This window comes from Artemia franciscana, chromosome 13 (genome assembly GCF_032884065.1).
Source record: "Artemia franciscana chromosome 13, ASM3288406v1, whole genome shotgun sequence".
In the NCBI taxonomy this organism is placed as follows: Eukaryota; Metazoa; Arthropoda; class Branchiopoda; order Anostraca; family Artemiidae; genus Artemia; species Artemia franciscana.
In genome coordinates this window covers 22,138,799-22,160,390 of record NC_088875.1, presented here as the reverse complement: position 1 = coordinate 22,160,390, position 21,592 = coordinate 22,138,799, and the positions used below count along the sequence as shown (strand labels likewise).

General features: G+C 33.8%; 1 protein-coding gene across 2 annotated transcripts in view; it reads right to left on the bottom strand.

The window, feature by feature from the left end:
* Positions 1 to 21,592, bottom strand: part of LOC136034660 (aminopeptidase N-like) — a 118,247-nt gene continuing 96,655 nt past the window's right edge. For both annotated transcript variants that reach the window (XM_065715976.1, XM_065715977.1), the window contains 3 exons: positions 19,272 to 19,449; positions 3,290 to 3,371; positions 1 to 204 (listed from right to left, as the gene is read on the bottom strand). In XM_065715976.1, coding sequence (XP_065572048.1) covers positions 19,366 to 19,449 — 84 coding nt within the window. In that variant the 3' untranslated portion in view covers positions 1 to 204; positions 3,290 to 3,371; positions 19,272 to 19,365. The remainder of the gene's footprint in view (positions 205 to 3,289; positions 3,372 to 19,271; positions 19,450 to 21,592) is intronic.

Below are 21,592 nucleotides of genomic sequence, written 5' to 3'. Positions count from 1 at the left end.
CTAACAGTAATCTCCGAATAGTTTTCAGGATTTCTGTGGACCTTCACAACAGGGAATGTTGAGCGATACAAAAACCTTGAGCGATACAAAAACCAAGTGTCCATTATATCATTTACAGTTAGACCGTTTAGGTCTACCGAATACTTCTCAGCTGCAATATCCAAAGATATCCACAAATTATCAGCATTACCCGTGTAATATCTCCTGGAAAATCAAAAATATAATTTCAAGATTTGAGTTTAGAAAATGTGTCACAACAGAGGCAGTCTACAAACCAAGAACTAATTCCAGAGATGTTTCTGGAAAAGAATTTGATTAAAGCAGAGTGCTATTAATCGGAATAAAAAAGTGCCTTAAATATCACACTTCTACAATTGTAATCGGATCTATAATAAACTCGCATTCAATGTAGATTGAGCTTAAATAAAATGAAATTCTTGAGTGTTTCTGATGTACTTTGCTTTGTCCAAAAATTGAAAGTATCCAAAAATTCGGAAATACAAAATAATAATTTTCGTTTTATTATTCATAAGTATCATTGTTTAATGCTTAGAGCTCACAGAAGACATATATATATATATATATATATATATATATATATATATATATATATATATATATATATATATATATATATATATATATATATTATCAGGTGGGACACAGGGACACAACTACAATGGCGCGTAACTAATATGGCGCGTAACGACTTACGCACGCGGGGGGGCTTGGGGGGGGGGGGGAGCGAAGTGCCCCCACCAACTAGGTGTTGGGATGGCGCTAAGCGCCACCCCAACAGCATATATATATATATATATATATATATATATATATATATATATATATATATATATATATATATATATATATATATAAATTTAGTATCTGTCCATTACATTACCGTTATTACCGTTACACGAGCTAAAAAATTGAGGTTTATTTTAAATTTTATTAAATTGCTTAAAATGTGAAAAACTGGTGATTGCACAAATATTTCAATATATTTTAACAATGGATTAAAGTAATTCGAAAACCTTAAAACAGAAAACCAAACCAAGTTACGTCATCAATTCGATCCAAAAATGACATAGCGTTGCCGTAACCCAGAAGACGTGGGACAATGAGAATCCATATATGGATGCCTGCCGCTTGCCAAGCTGGGGCCCGCGGGGACCGATGGCAAAGCCGTCGGGACCCAGCACTGTCTGTGTTAGAACACAAGGGACAATGAGAATCCATATATAGAAGCCTGTCACGTGCCATGCTTGGGCCCGGTTGCGAAGCCGTCGGGACCAAGCACTCTCTGCGGTTAGAACACAAGGGACAATGAGAACACATTTATAGAAGCCTGCCATGGGCCATGCTGGGGCTTGGTGGCAAAGCTGCCGGGACCCAGCTAGTATCAAATATAATTATCCATTTTATAAAAGGCGTTTGAAGCGGTTCATAATGCCTAGAGGAAAAATAACAATCTAGACCATTAATTGCGAAAAGAACAGCCAGAGCAGCAAAATTAAATGGTACTGAAACAGTATCTAAAGTAATAATAAACAGAAATGAAAAACACAGAAAATACACTTAGAATACTTGTGTCAGTGACAATGACAACGAGTCAAAAATGAAACTGAAGAACAAAAATTATCCGATTCGAAGATAAGCAGCAGCAGGAATAAAAACGATTCAAAAACAATTGTGAAAAACAGAGAAATATGTGGTTACAAGACATGCGAAAAGAAAGAGTAGAACCTATTAAAATGATTAGAAATTAACATGAGTAGGGCTCGAAACCTCTATGCTTTCTAAAAGTCAGAACAAAAGTCAGTTTAATATACATATGCTGATATTTATTTCTTAAAATCTAGATTGGTTTTTTGATTTATTAAGGATAAAAAGTGAAAATATTAAAAAAATAATTTCAGCAAAGCGTAAATTATGTTCTGGCTCTTAGAAAGTATAGGGGGTTTTAAGCCCTACTAATGTTAATTTCTGCTCATTTTAAGTTTGATTCAGTTATTTACTATAATTTCTGTTTGTTTTGGGTTTTACTTCTTTGACGGTGCTGATTTGTGGCGGTTTTACGCTTTGCAGATTATTTGTTTCGATTTTATCTCATTTTGATTTAACCGAAATCTTGACTTTTCTTTGAAAACTTATTTGAGGGGGAAAAAAAATTCAATTAATTTTTTTTTCGTTTTATATTGACATTTTATTTTTAAGGGGAAGAGAAAATAATAGTTTGAATCTCTTGGGTTCTTCTTCAAAAATGTACAGTATGGAATGCAATTTGTATTCTGGAGAAACTTTTTCAATTAGCAACATACATCCTTTTAAAAATCTGAACACAAGTAGTAGCAATTGATTTATTTTTAAGCCTCTTGTGGTTGACCTGAAAAATAAAACTTAATACCATTCACAAAAAATTATATCTATGCTCCCTAAAGCTTGGATACACTTAGACTCTTTCGATTTACTGAAATTTTAAGAGCAGAATTAGTAAAACAAGTAGCCCCCGAAAGTTTGAACGCTCAGTTGTTCTTGTGAATATTGCTGAGGGGCTAACCTACGCATTAGCCCTAAAGATCATGTTAGCTATAACCTAAAGATCAGCTATTCTAAACAAAATGGTTATCTTAAATTTTGATTGGATGTGTTTGGAAAATTATGAGCTAAGGAGGGTGCTGATTGACCTCCAATTATCTTTGGCTCTTAAAGAGAGTATTAGAACTTTTAATTTCCGATCAAATTAGCTCATTTGAAATACCAATGATATTGCTAGCAGTAGCAGTAACCGTAGAAGTAGTATTAAAATTATACATATAGTGTCTACTGGCTAGTTCGACACCCCTCAAAACTTACCCTGACAGGTCTAGACTAAATAATTTGAGCCATTATCGTGATATTGCCTTGTAACCCTTTTGACAATATAAATTATCTCACTTCGTTTTGATTTAGTTCAACATCCTCCTAAATATTCCTTGAAGGATTCACCTTAATACTCATAGCTTGTGTAGTAGCAATAGTTGCAGTATGTTGAAGTATGTTGCAATATAGTTGAAGTATTAGTTGCAGTATGCACATAGCACCTATTTTTTTCAACATCCCCTTCAATACACGTTGAAATTTCAGACTTAATACCATAAACTGGTCATGAAGGATTGCTGATATATTCTCTTAACAATGTGACTATGTGGGTATAGTATATTTCAATTTAGTTCAATATTCCCCCTCAGTATTCTGTCGAATTTGCTGAACTTGTACGACTAACAAAATATGAACAAAATATTATTACCCATAATTCAAGTAGTTTGTCAAACCCTCCTTAAATACTTGTAAACCAAGGAAATCTTCCATCATGCGCAGGATAGCGGCACCTATAATATAGAAGAAAATTGAACATAAAACTAAAAAAAAGCATGTAAGAATTGTTTTCAACGCATCGTAGAAGATGCATATTGACCTCCAACAAACTGTATGTTGTTTGGATGCTCCCAAGCGTCTTGATGCTTTTTCTAGATATTAATTTTAAAAACTTTGGCCACAAAACAAGTTTTTAAAAGAAAAATAAAAAGCTTTACTCAATAAAAAATAAAAGGAAATATAGTCAAATAATCTTCCAATTTTAAAACTACCACAAAACACCATCATCAAATAAATGAAACCCAAAACAAAGATAGCTGAGGCTATCTATTGCGAGCAAAAATTAACAAGAGTAAAGCTAACAACCCCCATGCCATCTCAAGGCCAGAACATAATTTGCACTGTACTAAAAGAAGACCATGCATTGTCAGTTACATATGTCAGTTACGTACACATACATATGCTGATATTTATTCCTTAAAGCTTTGATATGTTTTTACTTATTAAAGTAAAAGAAGTGAAAACAATTAAAATGTATTTGTTTTCAGAAGAGTACAGATTATGTTCTGTCTTGAGTAGGTATAGGGGTTGTCAGCCCAAATCATGTTAATTTTTGCTCGTTTTGAGCTTGACTCGGCTATTTATTTTAATTTCTGTTCGTTTTGGGTTTCATTTATTTGTTGATGCTGATTTGTGGTAGTCTTACGCTTGGAAGGTTATTTGACTTTATTTCTTTTAATTTTTTGACTAATCGAGCTTTTTACTTTTTTTTGAAAACTTGTTTTGTGAGAAAAGTTTTTTAAAATCAATTTTGTTTGTTTTCATTAGCATAGTCAATTATATGGACATTTTCTTATATATATTTATGTTTTTTTTCAACAAGAATGAATTTCTTTGCTTCCTTTTTTATATTGGAGAAAGTTTTTTAACAATTATTAATCCTAACACAAATAGTTACACCTTGTCAATTTCACCTGAAAAATAAAATTTCATAACAATTCTAAAACCTTTTACCTATGCTCTTTAACAATCTGGATACACTTGCACTCTTTTGATTTATTTAAATTATAAGAGATCAAGTAATAATAGTAGTAGTCCTACTTCTCAACAAAATGACTGTCTCAAAATTTTGACTGAATGTGTTTGGAAAATGAATGGGCTTGGGAAGAGGGCTGTTCACTCTCTAATCTCTTAACTCTAAAAAGCGCACTTGAGCTTTTAGTATCTAATCAAACTAGTTCCTTTAAATATTTCAATAATATTTCCAGCTATCATAGAACAGTACATCCTAAGGTATTACATATATACATTTTTGAAAGCCAGCATACATATGGTTTTGTGTTTAATTCAAACTCACCCTAAATGGTCCCTGAAACTTTCACCTTAGTACCCTTAGCGTCATTAGTCACAGTAACTGTAGTGGCAGCGTTAATAGTATACGCATAGTACCTTCAAGCTAGTTCAAATTCCACCACAACATACCCTTAAAGGTCTAATTTAATATCCTTCTTGAGATATTTGTTTGTCACCTTTTTGAAAAACTATAGGTTCATAGTTCATTTTGAGTTCATTCAACATTCGCATAAATATTCCTTGATAGCTCCACTTTATTACTCTTAGCTTGCATAGTAGCAAAAGTTGTAGTAGTATTAGTAGCAGTTTGCACATAGCATCTTTGGTTCATTCAACATTCCCTTGAACACACACTGAAAGTTTCAAATTAATACCATCCACTATTTCTGAGGCCTTTTTGATACATCCTCTAGACATCCTGTGTGAACATTGGGCGTTTCAATTTCCATACCGTTTCAATATTTCCAAAATTATTCGCCTTAATGCCCTTCATTTTACCAGCAGTAGTATTAGTAAAATTAATGGTAGTAGCCATAGCTAAAGTGGCAGTGTTAGAAGTCAAAGTAGTAATAGTAGTTACAGTTGTAGTAGCATTTAATACAACAGTTGTAGTACAACTTAATACAGTTGTAGTACAACTTAATACTTAATACAACAGTTGTAGTAGTAATTTAATACAATGCGCCATTGCTTTGACATTGCTGGTATGTCCATATGTTCATGTAACCTGTATTTTCATCTTGAAATTTTCATATCAATGCTGTTGGCCTTACAAGTATTTGCAATAGAAGTAGTATCTGAAGTAGTAGCAGTAGCAGTAAATGTAGCAGTGATAGTAGTATTAGTAGCAGCGTGCACACATTGCCTTTTGGTCAGATGATCTTCCCTTTTAATCATTCTCTGAAAGTTCCAACTTAATGCCCAAATAAATTTTTGAGATCCACTCTTTTGACAATGTAAATGCACATTGCGTCTTTTGATTAAGTATAAAATTACCTTCAATAGTGTAAATGGAGTAATCTGGTATTAGTAATAGTAGTAGTAGCAGTACCAGTGTTGGTAGTAGTAGTAGCAGTGGTAGCATGCAAATGTTGCCTTTTTGATCATCTTTCTTATCATTTCTTGAAAGTTCAAAATTAATATACTCAGTCATTCCTGACTTACGATCTTTTTACAATCTGTATACGCATAACATGTGTTTTCATTTAGTTCAACACTCCCCTCAACATGAAATGCCTTTCGTCTTTTTTGAAATTAAAGTTCAAATATGCATACCTTTCTCAATAGCATACAATATATGTAAACAATAAACGAACTGTATATTACAACCCTTGCCCTAAGGACTGTCGGGGGATTAACATCTGCAAAGACATAATTACTGGATGTTTCAACAATGCTGAACAAAATAGTTCTCTTAAAATGTTGATCAGATTTTCTTAGGGAATGATAGGCTTGTGGGGGAGGGACTGGTTGCCCGCCATTCACTTTTTATAGTTGAAAAGGGCACTAGAACCTCCGACTTCTGATCAATTAAGCCCCATCTCATTCAAAGTTTATACGACCACCCGTGCCATAAAAAAAACCTTATATACCTCGGCACAAAACTTACAACCCTTGCCTGATAGATGGACAACTCCATCTATAGGAATTACCCTGGTTAAAAATATAAATATATAGTACGTTATGACAGTATTGCTCTTTACTTAGGCATCACTATTTAGGCATCACCTGTGATACCAGAGTTTAGGTTAAAAAGACTTTAAGGTTCAATCAACTGAGAAATCCAACTATGTATAATTCCTCCATATAAGAGATTCTTTAACCCCTAATCTTGATATCTACTTTTTAATATAATCATGTTCTTCTCTCATAGTTGTAAGAATGGAATTTTACTTAAACATAGAGGTTAGCAAATGTTTGCTATAGAGACGATCACAGAGGGGTTTACAAAGAATTATACAACCGAAGAGTCCAAAACACGAACGATATATAGTTGGCTGGAAAACTGGAAGGGAAATTTCAATTCATTAAGTTGGGAAGCAAAGAGATCCCTTGAGACGATAATGTAGGTTAGCATTTAATTTAAGAGACAAAAACCGTTGAAACTTGTATGGCGTTGGTATTAGAATACCACTTTATTTGAGAAAGTAAAGAATCGGTCTATCCTATGTTCCATTGGTGTGTACTCTGCACTCAGCATTATCTTTTAAAAAAGACTAAGAGAAATAATATTCCTGTCCTATATCGTTAAAAATGGCTTTTTAGACAAGAAAAGGAAGGTTTAAAACCAAGGTAAATTTTCTCATTGTTTTACACATTGCAATTTTTAAAAGATTAAATAAACGAAATTGTAAAAGTACACACAAACCCGTATTTCTAGAGGGGGGGGGGAGAGAAATTTTACATGATTCCAAAAATACTTTCCATTTTACACTTAGTCAATGAATTTTTGAAACTTATAGAAGGAACTTCTCGCCATCTTCCAATGATATTTTTTGACAAATGTAATTCGCTTTTCATTAAACCAACAAAAAAAATGACCATTTTCTCGAGCTTATATGACAAAAACCTCTAGAAGCATATAAATAAAAAAAATTTTACATCCCCTATTAAACATCGTTGCATTTCGTATATTTTTTTTATAGACAAAATAATTTTTTGGGCCTTTCCGTCTATGAATAAAGCGAAACCAACAAAATTTAATTGCGAATAAAATTTTGTTTAAGGCAACAAAAATAAGCACACTAGAAAAAGCCGCATTGTCTCTACTTTGCGTCCGAGAGCCTTCATCAAACCAAAAAAATAACTTTTTTTTTGGTGACAAAATTTCCATATGGGAAGCCATCATATTCAAACTTATACTTGATCCTTATGCTTAGCTGTTCCTAAGATATTACATATATGTCCTTTTAACAACATGAACACGCATGGTGTCTTTTGTTTTAGTTCAACTCCCTCTGAAAATTTTAACTAATAACCTTTGCCATTCAGATTTGTTACAGATATCCCTTTTTGCCATCCTAGATGCACATAATTTCTTTTGATTTAGTTTAGTCCTGACTAAAAAGTTTCACCAGCTATTAATGTACTTTCATATAGCTTCATTCATTAGTTCTAAACTTATCAAGCATTTGCGCAATAATTTCCAGTTTTCTATTGCGCTTTTTAGAGTTTTTTGAGGAAAAAATCTAGCATGATCTACTAAGAAAAGCTAGTTGAATTACTTATTTTCCATTTTTGCCATAATTTTTGTATTTTTATTGTTTTTTGTAAGAGCTTGGAATATGTTTTATTATTTATTTGCAAATACACAGTAGAATCATTTTTATTTGTCAACAAATTATATGATTCCACAAATAATTTGTTATATTTAGAATATGAATTTGATTTAATTCTACTTTCATTTAAGAGAAAATATTATCTTAATTTTCAATGAAAAACTAGAAATGTTGGCGTTGGAAATTACCAAAACAAGAAAAATAGAAGTTACTGGATTTCCGAAAGCCTGGAGAGGACTTGGCTCATGGAATCTTTTTTGCAACATTGATATAATTATATCTATTCAAAATATTGACAAGTTGGGTGGCTGTAGATGTCACCATAAGTTTAGGGGACAGGATTTTGACTTGCACGGTACACGTTAGTTCAATCCTTGGAGCTATTTTTGGGTGAAAAGTGTGGTAAAATAATATTCGTGAAAATGCTGGTGAGAGAAGCGGACAAGATCATGCCCAAGATGTTTCTCCAGGGAGGGGGGTGAGGGCAAAATAATTTTTTCCCATGGACTTTTGCTAACAGTTCAAACAAGGTTAAGCCTGAGCATAATGCTTGATACAATATTAGTTCAGCCCTCGAGAACAAGGACACTTCCATGCTGTTGTATGTTTAAGAGGCATATTTTTTAGTGCCATAAAAGCAAGCCAAAAATAAGTATTTACAAAATAAGGTCTAAACAACGATTTTTCTTCCTTGCAAAAATGTCCATTAGCTTTTCAGGGTTTAAAAAAAAATTCTTAGACGGTAATTGGGGATAAGCCACAGACCCTTTCTTGCATTGTTGGGTTTTTTTTAGCAAATTATTCAGCCTTCTAAGTGTGGCGAAGCTTATTCCTGAAGTAATAGTGCTTACCGGCACTGTTGCAAATACAGCCAAAGAAGCATAGTTTTTTGTGAAAAAGGAAGGGTAATATTCCTAAAGGGAAGACATAACACAAGAAGACATTTCTGTAACGGAAATCTTATCCTTTTGCTGCATCAAAGCTCAACCCTTGCTTGAAGCAATTTGCCTCGTGCAGAATATCATCGTATAGCTTAGGCAAAAGCTCAAGTTACATGGTTATCCAACTTCTGCCGTCTGTAGAATTTAATATTGTTCCTAATAACTGTGTATTGGTCAAGTCCATGGGTGTTTCTATTTAATGTGAGTGTTAGAAACAATCTTAGAAGAGACTTAGATATGTCAAAACCTGCTGGCAAAATTCAAAAAGTTGATTCAGTTGCAAAATGAAGTGGTCTAGAAGAGGAATAACTAGACGGGTTCTATAATGATAAAGCAGACCGGGATCACTTGGATAACAACTCTTTCCACCTCTCATTCCCAAGAAAATCACCTTAAGTTCTGTGGTTTTGGTAAACCACTGAACTTCGTCAAAAAAGAAATGAAAAAAGTAGAAACATTCTCTTGTATTATATTTGTTCCGGAAAGGACATGTCTGCAAGCACATGTCAAATTGTATTGAAGAGCTGAAGACCGATTGAAGAGTAATGCACAAGAGAAGCGTCGGCTTGGTGCTGCAGTGAGTTATTAGTAGTAGTAGAAATATGTTTAATTTCTCTTCGTTTTGGGTGTCATTTATTCTTTAATAGTAATTTCTGATTGTTTTGAGTTTGAGATATTGTAGGTTTCTATTTCTTCTGATATTAAGTATAACATGACCTTTACTTTTCTTTAGAAAATCTTGTTTTTCAGAAAAAAAAATTTTAAATTAATCTCCCTTCGTTTTTGATTACCAAAGTTTCAAGTTTTTCAAAATATTCTATTTCAAATATTTTGTTTTATCTTAAAATACAGTATCAGTTTTCAAGAAATAATAAATTAAGCTGAATATTGGATACATAATGATATTAATTGCAGAAAGCCGTCCAGGTCAAGATTTTGTTTCACCAAGGCCGGATTCAAAGCTTTAACACCTCTAAGCCCCAAGCAGTTTTGCCACTCCATTTTGCAAAATTTTTGGCGAAATACCCAAAACTTCGGGAACAGTGAAAGCCGCTAAATTTCACTGTAATTTTCATTTTATTTTCAAAGTTGTAATGAGAACAAAAGAAGATATTTGCAATATAATTCCTTTTAGTAAAGCTCTAAATACGTAGTAGGCCAGATACTTTTACCGTTAGAGAAACGGGCAGTAACCATAGATAGATAAGATAAGTGTATTTCAAAAGCCTAAGGGCCATATACACACAAAAATATAAATAAATAACAAACAAGCAAGAAAATTAAACAACAGTACAAATTACGAGCACGCACAGAAACAGAATACAGCGCGAAAATACCTAATCTAACGACAAAATAAGTTAATCATATAAACTTTTCTTCTTACTAAGGATTAACGGACTTTTCCCTTTATTAATAATATTTTCACTCTTAACAACCTATTCTAAAAATATTGCCAAGGACCCCCACGCTTAATTGGTCGTCCCATAAATCTTCCGCTTTCCCGATTGAAAGAGAGAGAAAAAAAGAAGAGAAAAAGAAATTCTTGTGTTTTGTATCGTATATCGGGAAAGAGAGAGCACTTCCAATCTTGATGGGATTGGAAACATACTCATGTTGATGGGATTGTCACTATAAACATACTCATGTTTGTAGTGAAGACACCATTCAGTAGGAGCAAACAGCCCCTGCTCCCTGAAAACGACCGCAGTCTTACAACAAATCCTTAGTCGAATTTTTACTTGTATTCGAATTCTGGTCTCTAATTATTATGATAAAAAAGGTAAACTAATTTTGAAGAACCTTTCAGCCACTTAAACAGAATAATAATTCTGAATAAGAGAATTGGTTATTTAAGTAAAAGAATGATACTTTTACCGTTATGTAAACGGGCAGTAGCTCTACTCTTGCTTATAGCAAAGACACCATTCATCAGAAGTACATAACCACAATTCTCAAACAGTTTGTGGTAACGAACTGTAGTAAGGAGCGACCCGGCTCAATAGTAACCAAAACTCTAAAAAATTGAATTTTGATATCAATAGCTACATCAAAAGAATCGCATTTTAATGCTGATTTTAAATATATAAGTTTCATCAAGTTTAGTCTTACCCATCAAAAGTTACGAGCCTGAGAATATTTGCCTTATTTTGGAAAATAGGGGAAACACCCCTTAAAAGTCGTAGGATCTTAACGAAAATGACACCATCAGATTCAGCGTATCAGAGAACCCTACTGTAGAAGTTTCAAGCTCCTATCTATCTACAAAAATGTGGTTTGTATTTTTTGCCTGAAGACAAATCACGGGTGCGTGTTTATTTGTTTGTTTGTTTTTTTTTTTTTTTTTTCTTTTCCCCAGGGGTTATCGTATCGACCAAGTGGTCCTAGAATGTCGCAAGAGGGCTCATTCTAGTGGAAATGAAAAGTTCTAGTTCCCTTTTTAATTGACCAAAAAATTGGAGGGCATCTAGGCCCCCTCCCACGCTCATTTTTTTCCAAAAGTCAACAGATCAAAATTTTGAGATAGCCATTTTGATTTTGTTCAACATAGTCGAAAACCATAATAACTATGTCTTTGGGGATGACTTACTCCCCCACAATCCCTGGGGGAGGGGCTGCAAGTTACAAACTTTGACCAGTGTTTACATATAGTAATGGTTATTGGGAAGTATACAGACGTTTTCAGGGGGATTTTATTTTGTTTGGGGGTGGGGCTGAGGAGAGGGGGCTATGTTGGAGGATCTTTCCTTGGAGGAATCTGTCATGGGGGAAGAAAAATTCAATGACAAGGGCGCAGGATTCTCTAGCATTACTATAAGAAAACATGAAAAATAAACATGAAAACGTTTTTTCAAATGAAAGGAAGAAGTAGCATTGAAACTTAAAATGAACATAGATTATTACGCATATGAGGGGTTCTAAAAATACTTTAGCATAAAGAGCGAGGTATTTAGGAGGATATAAATACCTTGCTCTTTATGCTAAAGTATTTTTAGTAATTTCAACTATTTATTCTACGGCCTTTCTGATTCAGGGGTCGTTCTTAAAGAATTAGGACAAAACTTACGATTTAGTGTAAAGAGCGAGGTATTAACGAGGGTACAAAACCCCCTCGTATACATAATAAAAATATAAGGTTATGAAAGTTTGTTACGTAAGTTAATTCTTAAGTTTCGTATGTTTTTTACTAATAAAAACGTTCGTTAAAAATTAAAAGTTCTAGTTGCCTTTTTAAGTAACCAAAAACTGGAGGGCAACTAGGCCTCCTTCTCCACCCCTTATTTCTCAAAATCGTCTGATCAAAACTAAGAGAAAGCCATTTAGCCAAAAAAAAGAATTAATATACAAATTTCATTTTAATAATTTATGCGCGGAGAGCCAAAACCAAACATGCATTAATTCAAAAACGTTCAGAAATTAAATAAAAAAATACTAATTTTTTTGGCTGAAAGTAAGGAGCGACATTAAAACTTAAAACGAACAGAAATTACTCCGTATATGAAATGAGTTGTCCCCTCCGCAATCCCTCGCTCTTTACGCTAAAGTTTGACTCTTTGCCACAATTCTACTTTTTAAAACAATTAAAAGCTTTGGCGTAAAGAGCGAGGGATAATTATATTCATAGAGAGCATAAAAAAGGCATCGAGTGGTATGTTCACTTTATTGGTATATTGTGATATATTCACCACAGCTTCTATAAATAATCAAATTTTTGGGTTTGAAGGAAATCTAGCGCGTCTTTAGACTGTGTTTTTTATTCCAGGAAGAGAAAGAATATTTGAAAAAAGGGCAAAAAATAAAACCGTTTCAAAATTGAAAGTTTGAAAACATTTTTAGAAAATTACTTCAGAAAAAAAAAACGAATTCTAAGTCCCTTATGAACTTCCTCGTTTGTTATGCCTGAAAGTTAACATGCCCTGAAAGTTTTAACGTAATACCCCAGGCAATCTTTCAATAATGAGAAAATTTCATAGAAACGTCTACAATCAAACAGTTCGTGGTAACGAACTCCACCCCTTATAAGGAGCGACCCGGCTCAATAGTAACCAAAACTCTATAAAACGAAATTTTGATACCAATAGTTACATCAAAAGAACCGCATTTTAATTTTGATTCTAAATATATAAGTTTCATCAAGTTTAGACTTACCCATCAAAAGTTACGAGCCTGAGAAAATCTGCCCTATTTTAGAAAATAGGGTGAAACACCCCCCTAAAAGTCATAGAATCTTAATGAAAATCACACCATCAGATTCAGCGTATCAGAGAACCCTATTGTACAAGTTACAAGATCCTATCTAGAAAAATGTGGAATTTTGTATTTTTTGCCAGAAGAAAAATCACGGATGCGTGTTTATTTGTTTGTTTGTTTGTTTTTTTTTCTTTTTCCCAGGTGTGATGGTATCGACCCAGTAGTCCTAGAATTTTGCAAGAGGGCTCATTCGAACGGAAATGAAAAGTTCTAGTGCCCTTTTTAAGTGACCAAAAATATCAGAGGGCACCTAGGCCACCTCCCACCCTCATTTTTTTCCCAAAATTGTCGGATCAAAATTCTGAGATAGCCATTTTATTCAAAATGGTCCAAATACCTTATAAATATGTCTCTGGGGACGACTTACTCCCCCACAGTCCCAGTGGGAGGGGCTGCAAGTTGCAAACTTTGACCAGTGCTTACATATATTAATGGTAATTGGAAAATGTAGAGATGTTTTCAGGTTTTTTTTGGTTGGGAGGGGGGGTTGAGAAGAGGGGTCTATGTGGGGGAAATTATCCATGGAGGAATTTGTCATGGGGGAAGAAGATTTCCATAAAGGGGGCGCAGCATTCTCTAGCATTATTTAAAAAACAATGAGAAAATAAATATGAAAAAGTTTTTTTCAACTGGAAGTATGGAGTAGCATTAAAACTTAAAACGAACAGAAAATATTATGCATATAAGGGGTTCACTTCCTCCTAATACCTCACTCTTTACGCTAAAGGATTCTTAGTAATTTCAACTATTTATTTTACGGCCTTTGTGATTCAGGGGGACAAAATTAAAGCTTTAATGCAAAGAGTTATTGACGAGGTATTGACGAGTGGGCGAACCTTCTCATATACTTAAGCTAATTCATAAGTTACGTATATCTTTTACTAATGAAAACGTTCGTAAAAACTAAAAGTTCTAGTTGCCTTTTTAAGTACCCAAAAAATTGGAGAGCAACTGGGCTTCCTTCCCCTCCTTTTCTTGCAAAATCATTCGATAGAAACTATGGGAAAGCCGTTTATCCAAATAAATAAATATGCAAATTTCGCTTTAATTATTCATCTGCAGAGAGCCGAAATCAAAACATGGATTAACTAAAAAACGTTCAGAAATTAAATTAAAAAAAACAAGTGTTTTTAACTGAAAGTCAGGAGCGACATTAAAACTTAAAACGAATAGAAATTACCCCGTATATGAAAGGGGCTGCTCCTTCTTCAACGCCCTGCTCTTTACGCTAAAGTTTTTACTGTTTTCAAAAAGTAGAGTTGAGAGAAAGAGTCAAACTTTAGCGTAAAGAGCAGGGCGTTGAAGAAGGAGCAGCCCCTTTCATATACGGGGTAATTTCTGTTCGTTTTAAGTTTTAATGTCGCTCCTGACTTTCAGTTAAAAACACTTGTTTTTTTTTAATTTAATTTCAGAAAGAATCGGGGGAAAAAACTTTTGGAGAGTTTCTTAATTAATTTTTGTTCATTGTTTGATTGCAAAAATGTTCAAATTTTTAAAAAACTATGTGTTTCAAAATAAGATTTTTTTTTCATGATCAAACTTTCATTAAAGTATCAAAACTAGTATCAAAGTAAGAATATCAAAGTAACAATAAGCTGCTTGCTTAATTTACAGCCTTTTCACCTTAAATTGAAGTTACCCCATGTATAACTAAATCCAAGTATCAAAGTAAACAAAATATCAAAGTAAAAATAAATAAGTTCCATTACTCAGAATAATTTCCCTGGGCCTATGGGAGGAGATTAATCCCAGAAGCCTAGCTATTTGGCCTTCGAAATATTTTGAACAAAATGGCTATCTCTAAATTTCTATTGGATGCCTCTTGGAAAAATGAGGCGTGGTCAAGTTTGCCAATGGTCACATTTTACTCTTAAAAAGAGCTATAAAATTCAATTTCCGATTCAACAAGCCTCCTCCAAAGTTAATATGACCAACCCTTCCACAGAACCTTATATTCTAATACTGGGCTACTTACATAATTACCCCTAACTTATCTTCAACCCCTAATTTACAGTAATTTGAATTTTGGACTATTTTGAACAAAACGGCTATTTCAAAATTTTGATAAGATACGTTTAGATAGAAAAGGCAAAAATGGGGGGGGGGTCCTTTTAATCACTTTCAATTCTTATGGACTTACAACTTACAAAAGTTACAATTCTTGTTCGGGTGTTATGGAGGATTTCTCAACCCTTAGTTTAAAGCAATATAAACTTTGGACTATTCAAACAAAATGGCTATTTCAAAATTTGTGTAGGATATATTTGCGGAAAAAGGCGTGGGCATGAAGATACCATCCGATTAATTTTGATGATTCTGAAAATTGTAGCTATAACTTTCGATTTTCAATCAAACGAGCCATCTTTGAAGCTTATACGACCACCCCTTGCATAAAACCTTATATTCCTTTGGGGCATAGCTTACAAACCTTGCCCCCGGGCTTTAGAGGGGATGTGTCAATGCCGGAGTTTTTACTATTTGATCTTTAAACTATTTTGAACAAAATAGTTAATTTCACTCCTATCACTTTTGACTCTAAAGAAGGGCACTAGAAATTCTGATTTGCAATCGAATATGCCCCCTCTGAATTTTATACGAATATCCATTCCATGACAACCTTATATGCGCCCACGGCACATTTTACAGCACTTGTCACCGGATTCTGGGAAGGGAGCTGTTTTATACCGCTCTGAAGCCCTCTCTGAAGTTTATACGAGCGTCGCTTCCATAAGAACCAAATATGCCCTCAAAGCATAACTTTGTTATATATTCTTTAAACTATTCTAAACAAAATGGCTATCTCAAAATTTTTATCAGATACATTTGGGAAAAAAGGGCGTGGGGTGGCTGGTTGCCCTCCCATCACTTTTGACTATAAACTACGACACTAGAAATTCCGATTCCCAATGTAATGAACCTCCTCCAAAGCTTAAGTGACGATCCCTTCCATATGAAGTGCTTCTGGGAAAAACATTGGAGACACATGGCCTTTACTATAGGCAACGCTATGGCGTTGCCTCTGAAATATGAACCAGAACTTTCAATTTCTAATCAAAGAAGACTTCAGAGTCCTCTCTGAAGCTTATAAGATTATTATTTCCATAAAAACAAAGTATGCCCCCAAGGTATGTCGACACCAGTGTTGTGTTGACACCAGAGTTGTGTTGACACCAGAGTTTTTGTTATCTAACCTTTTAACTATTTTTAACAAAATGGCCATCTCAAAATTTTTATTTGATACATTTGAAGGAAAAGAGGGTGGGGTGGGGGAAGTTAGTTGCCCACCGATCTCTTTCGTCTCTTAAAAATTGAACTAGAACTTCCAATTTTCAATCAAATAAGTCCTTTCTGAAGTTTATACGAGCATCCCTTTCATAAGACCCTTATTTTCCCATAGGATATAACTAACAAAGCGTGCCCATGGGCCCTGGGGGTGGGGGTTGTGTCGACACCAAAGTTTTTGTTATCTGACTTTTGAACTAAATTAAAAAAAAAATCTCCAAATTTTTATCTGAAGTATTTGGGGGGTAAAGAGTGGGGGAGGGGGAGAGAGCTAGTTGCCCTCCGATCTCTGTCGACTCTCAAACAATAAACTAGAACTTTTTTCCAATCAAATAAGCCCTCCTTTGAAGTTTATACGGGCATCCTTTCTATAATCCTGGGTTTTGAAATCCCATGTTTTCGAAGAATATTGAATATGCACTGTCCAAAAAAGATGACAAACCCGTCTATCCGTGAAATGAAGCAAGAGCTTCTAGTAACCGACATCATCAGCGTCAGAAGGTTGAGATGCTTGGGACACATCCTACGTATGGACGACTATAGGCACCAAAAATACACTTTACACTGACGACCATCGAGAAATTGTAGCCAGGAAGTCAAGAAAGACACTGCACCGGACCTACTAGAGGGATCTAAGCAACCTGCACACTTCATTTTTACCAGAATTGGAAGACATTGCTACAGCAGCAAACCAAAGGAAAGATTGGTGGCTTCTTCTTGATACCCCGGGTGCCTCAGGAGGCACAGTCGGAACTAAGCTGTAGGGTAAGGAAGGTATTTGTGTTTGACTTGTATGACATTTCGATTGCATCCATCCAGTTTCTCACGGGGTTGATGAAAATTTTTTCTAAGCAATGATGGTCACCTTTGCAAGTTGTTTGAGATGAACCAAAAACGCAAAATCTACAAAAAGTGGCGTCTTCAGGAGGAGGATAAGACAGCCAGCTGAAGGGAGCCATCCAATTCAACTAAAATTTCATATTTCTTTTCCTAGATACTGGAAAAGTGTACAAGACAAATGTACAGAGTCAAAGGCTCTATAGCAAACAAAGCTTGGACATTCCATCAAGTGTTGAGGATTTGCTTAAAAAATGACCAATATGGTTTGGAACCGACAAAGAAAACTTATCAGGTGTTTGCTGTTAAGTATTTGTATAAGTATCGACTGGATTGGACGTATACGGTTCAGAGGCCTTAACAGTTATTTGAGTATCTTGCAGGCAAACAAAGCAGACAAGCGATCCACAGATGACTACCTAACGTTAGCATCAGAAATACCCATCCTTGCCAAACTGGGTTCGAAAAAAAGTAATATCACAATTCGTCTTTATTTTGTAAGTTCTTCACTTCAAAAAATCACAACAGTACTGACAAAATAACTGATTCAATCTTGTACCTCTTTTTCTCGAATTGATAGTTTGCAGCAAAATCACATGGTCGGTTTTGCAACCCATGAATTATAGAATGCAATAGCTTAGTGATTCTCAAGATTTCTGTTACCAACCTAGTTTTATGTATATACTTTTTTAAAGACCAATTAAGATTTGGAGAATTTGTTTTTTTGTGAGGGGGGTAAACCAAGTACCTCCCTGATACTTCCCAGGAAGCAGAGTGTTACCTCGTCAAAAATGTGTAGCTAGATTTATACACTGACTCTTAATCAGTACTTGAGTGATAGCATTTATTTCAATCGCTTAGTCTCCCAATTCAAAGAAAAATTTGAAAATTTTACATTATACTTCATTATATTTTTTGGAATTCCTAGCATCTTTTGCGCAATAAAGTAAATTATGAAATAAATCGGGTGAATATTGAATCTCTTATTAGATGATGAGTTTTAGAGCATTTTCCCCAGTGGACTTTTTGTATGAAATAAAGAGGGTTGTTAAACCTAAGACACGAAGAACATATTTAAGTTGTAGCAACAAATCATAAGACAGACAGAAATCCCCTTAAGGTTTGGGGTTGCCCTTGGCTCTCATCGATAACATCAAATTTGCGCCTGGGTGGAACGATTGAAATATTTCTAGTTTTCTTAATAAGAAAAATATACCATTTGTATATATCTGTAAAGTACAGCATAAGGAGCAAGGAACCTAGTGTGTGGTGGCCTTTTGATACAAAAGGTAGTGTGTTTCATGTTTGAAGTTGCCCTAGAATATTTGGATGTTGAAATAATACCTTACATTACTTTAATGAGTAAAAGATATTTTTTAGAATTCTTATTTCTAAAAAAAAGGATTCTTTTTTCTTTTTCACATTTATATTATAAAATATGAACCATCTAATTCACATTTCATGATAATTTTTTTCTCCAATTGAGAAGAATTTTAATCCGCTAGTACCAATCACCCAAAATTCATGGGTTTAATCACCCAAAATTCAAATTTACGTTTGCATGGATCCCCCTCTAAATTTTTAATGATTATTGACTGGGAATAACCCCACCTGGAGAATGTAAAACACCTGTTGAACAGCAAATTGAAAGATAATACCATGACCAAATTTTGATAGCAGCTTTAGCTTACAATTGTTTATACTTAACTTTGTATGAAAAGTTTATAGGAGAAAATAATAATTTTTTTCCAAAACACGCTATATCTGTGTTAATACTAAGACATTCAATTTTTAAGGAATAGTTTAAGCTATATTTGGATCCATTTCTTGGATTTAAGTCAAAAAAGTGGTTATTCCTTTTGGTAATACTGTTTTAACTAAGCATCAAGGATTTTGTTGCCTTGAACAATTCGATAAAACTTGGAAAATTGTAAATATGAGATATGCACGCACCTAACACATAATACCTACTTACCTTTTTTGAAAAAGTTTAGATCAAAAGCCCGATTGATTTCAGCTTCTATATCATCATCGAGTTCACTGATTTCAGCTTCCATTATCCTTGGGTATCAAACAGCGGATTCATCAAGTTGCATCGCGTGATGAATGGCATCATTTAAGTACTTCTGTTCCATTTTCATGTCTGGCTCAACCTTAAAATAAATTTCATATTTATGAAATGGAATTTACTGGTGCATTTCTTTAAAGTTAATTTAACCCTTCTTGATTTGATGCCTGTTGAAGATTAAATATTTTTGGGATTTGAGTTGCATATTATTTTAGTTTTCAAAAAAGAAAACTAAAAAAACGACAAAAGTTCAAGATAAAGAAAAATATAAAAAAAATATAAAAAGAGACTAAGAGAAAAAAAATAATAAAAAAAGAAAGAAAAAAGGTAAGAAACTAAAAAGAATAAAAAACTAAAAAGAAACTAAAAAACGGAAGAAACTAAAAAAAATGAAAAACTAAAAAAAGAAAAAAACTAACAAATAAAAACACTAAAAAAAATTAAAAGTTAAAAAAAATTAAAAAAAGAAAAAACTAGAAAAAGAAGAACTAAAATAAAAGACGAAAAGACAAAACTAAATAAAAAAAAGAAAAAAGAGAAAAAACTAAAAAAAATAAAAAAGAATAAAAAGAAAAAGCAAAAAAAACTAAAAACCTAAATTAGATAAAAAACTAAAATAAAAGAAAAAACAAAAAAGAAAAAAAACGAAAAAAGAAAATAACAAAACACAAAAAGAAAAAAAAACTAAAAAAGAAAAAAACTGAAAAAAAGAACTATGCATAACGTCATATTGACGTAAAGAAACAACTTAAAAACAACTAAAAAAAGGAAAAAAACTGAAAAAAAGATGAAAATCTTTAAATGCCGTCATGTTCGCAACGTGAAACCAGGCTTACGGATGACAGAGATAGTAAAAAAAGAAGGCGTGTCACTGTATTACAAAAGCAATACATGTATAATTAATCTATAATGTAACCAAAAAGGGAACATCAGGAGAAAACACCAGAGCAACGCAAAACCAGGCTTGCGGCTCAAAGAGAAAGGGCCAGATTGGAAATGTCCAATTTACCTCATCAATTCAATCCAATAGTATTGGCCCTTGCGTCTTCCTAAATAGCAGCAACGTTGCTGCTTGGTGAAAGAACTGCTCATTCTGCTTTGAAATTGCCTCTGAATATGCAGTCTACAGAAACTCCCATGTGCAACATTTCCAAATCATCTGGGATGGGTAAAGTATTGCAGCAATGCAAACTTATTGTTTGGGACGAGTGCACAATGGCACACAAAAAGTCACTCGATGCTCTTGACCGATCATTGCAAGATTTGCGAGGAAATTCCAAACCCTTTGGCAGCACATTAATATTGCTTGGACGAGATTTCAGGCAAACATTACCTGTTATTCCTAGATCGACACCTGCAGACGAAATGATTGCTTGCCTTAAAAATTCTAATTTATGGGTACACATAAAGACATTAAAATTAACTAAAAATCTGCGTGTCCGATTGCAAAACGATCACTCTGCTGAAATATTTTCAGATCAGTTGCTGGCAATTGGCCGGACGATCTATTTATATGCACAGACAATGGGACTGCGAAGAATATTGTATATCCACAACTTTTACTCAGTTAAAAATTAGCACCTTACATACGTGTTGCTTCAGAGGGGGGATGGGTTAGGCATGCGGCTAAGAGAGAAAATACCAAAAGAAAGCGTGTCGATGTATTACAAGAGCAACGCGAATACCAGCTTGCGGCTGAAAGAGAAAGTTAAAAAAAGGATGCGTGCCGAGGAATTACCAGTTGTATATCCGCAAGTTTTACGTAGTTAAAAATTAGCACTTTGCACACGTGTTTCTGGGGCATGTTCCCGAAAAAAACTACAAAATAAAGAAAAAAAATTAAATAAAAAATAAAGAAAGAAACTATAAAAAAACTAAAAAAAGGTAAACAACTAAAAACAACTAAAAAGAAAAAGAAAAAAACTAAACAAAAATAAAAAACTTAAAAAGAAAAAATCTAAAAAATAAAAAAAATAAAATTAAAATTAAAAAACAAATGATAACAAGAATTCAAAAACCTTAAAAAAGAAAACCAAAATTTTGAAGCTTAGTAGATATGATGGTTTGAAATTGGACTTTAGTAGTATTTAGTAGTTTTTTCAAATATCTTTGAAAAAACTACAATGGAACACAAGAGACAATGGGAATCCATAAATAGAAGCATGCCGCGTGCCGTGCTGGGGCCCTGCGGCAACGCCATCGGGACACAGCAATATATACACACACAC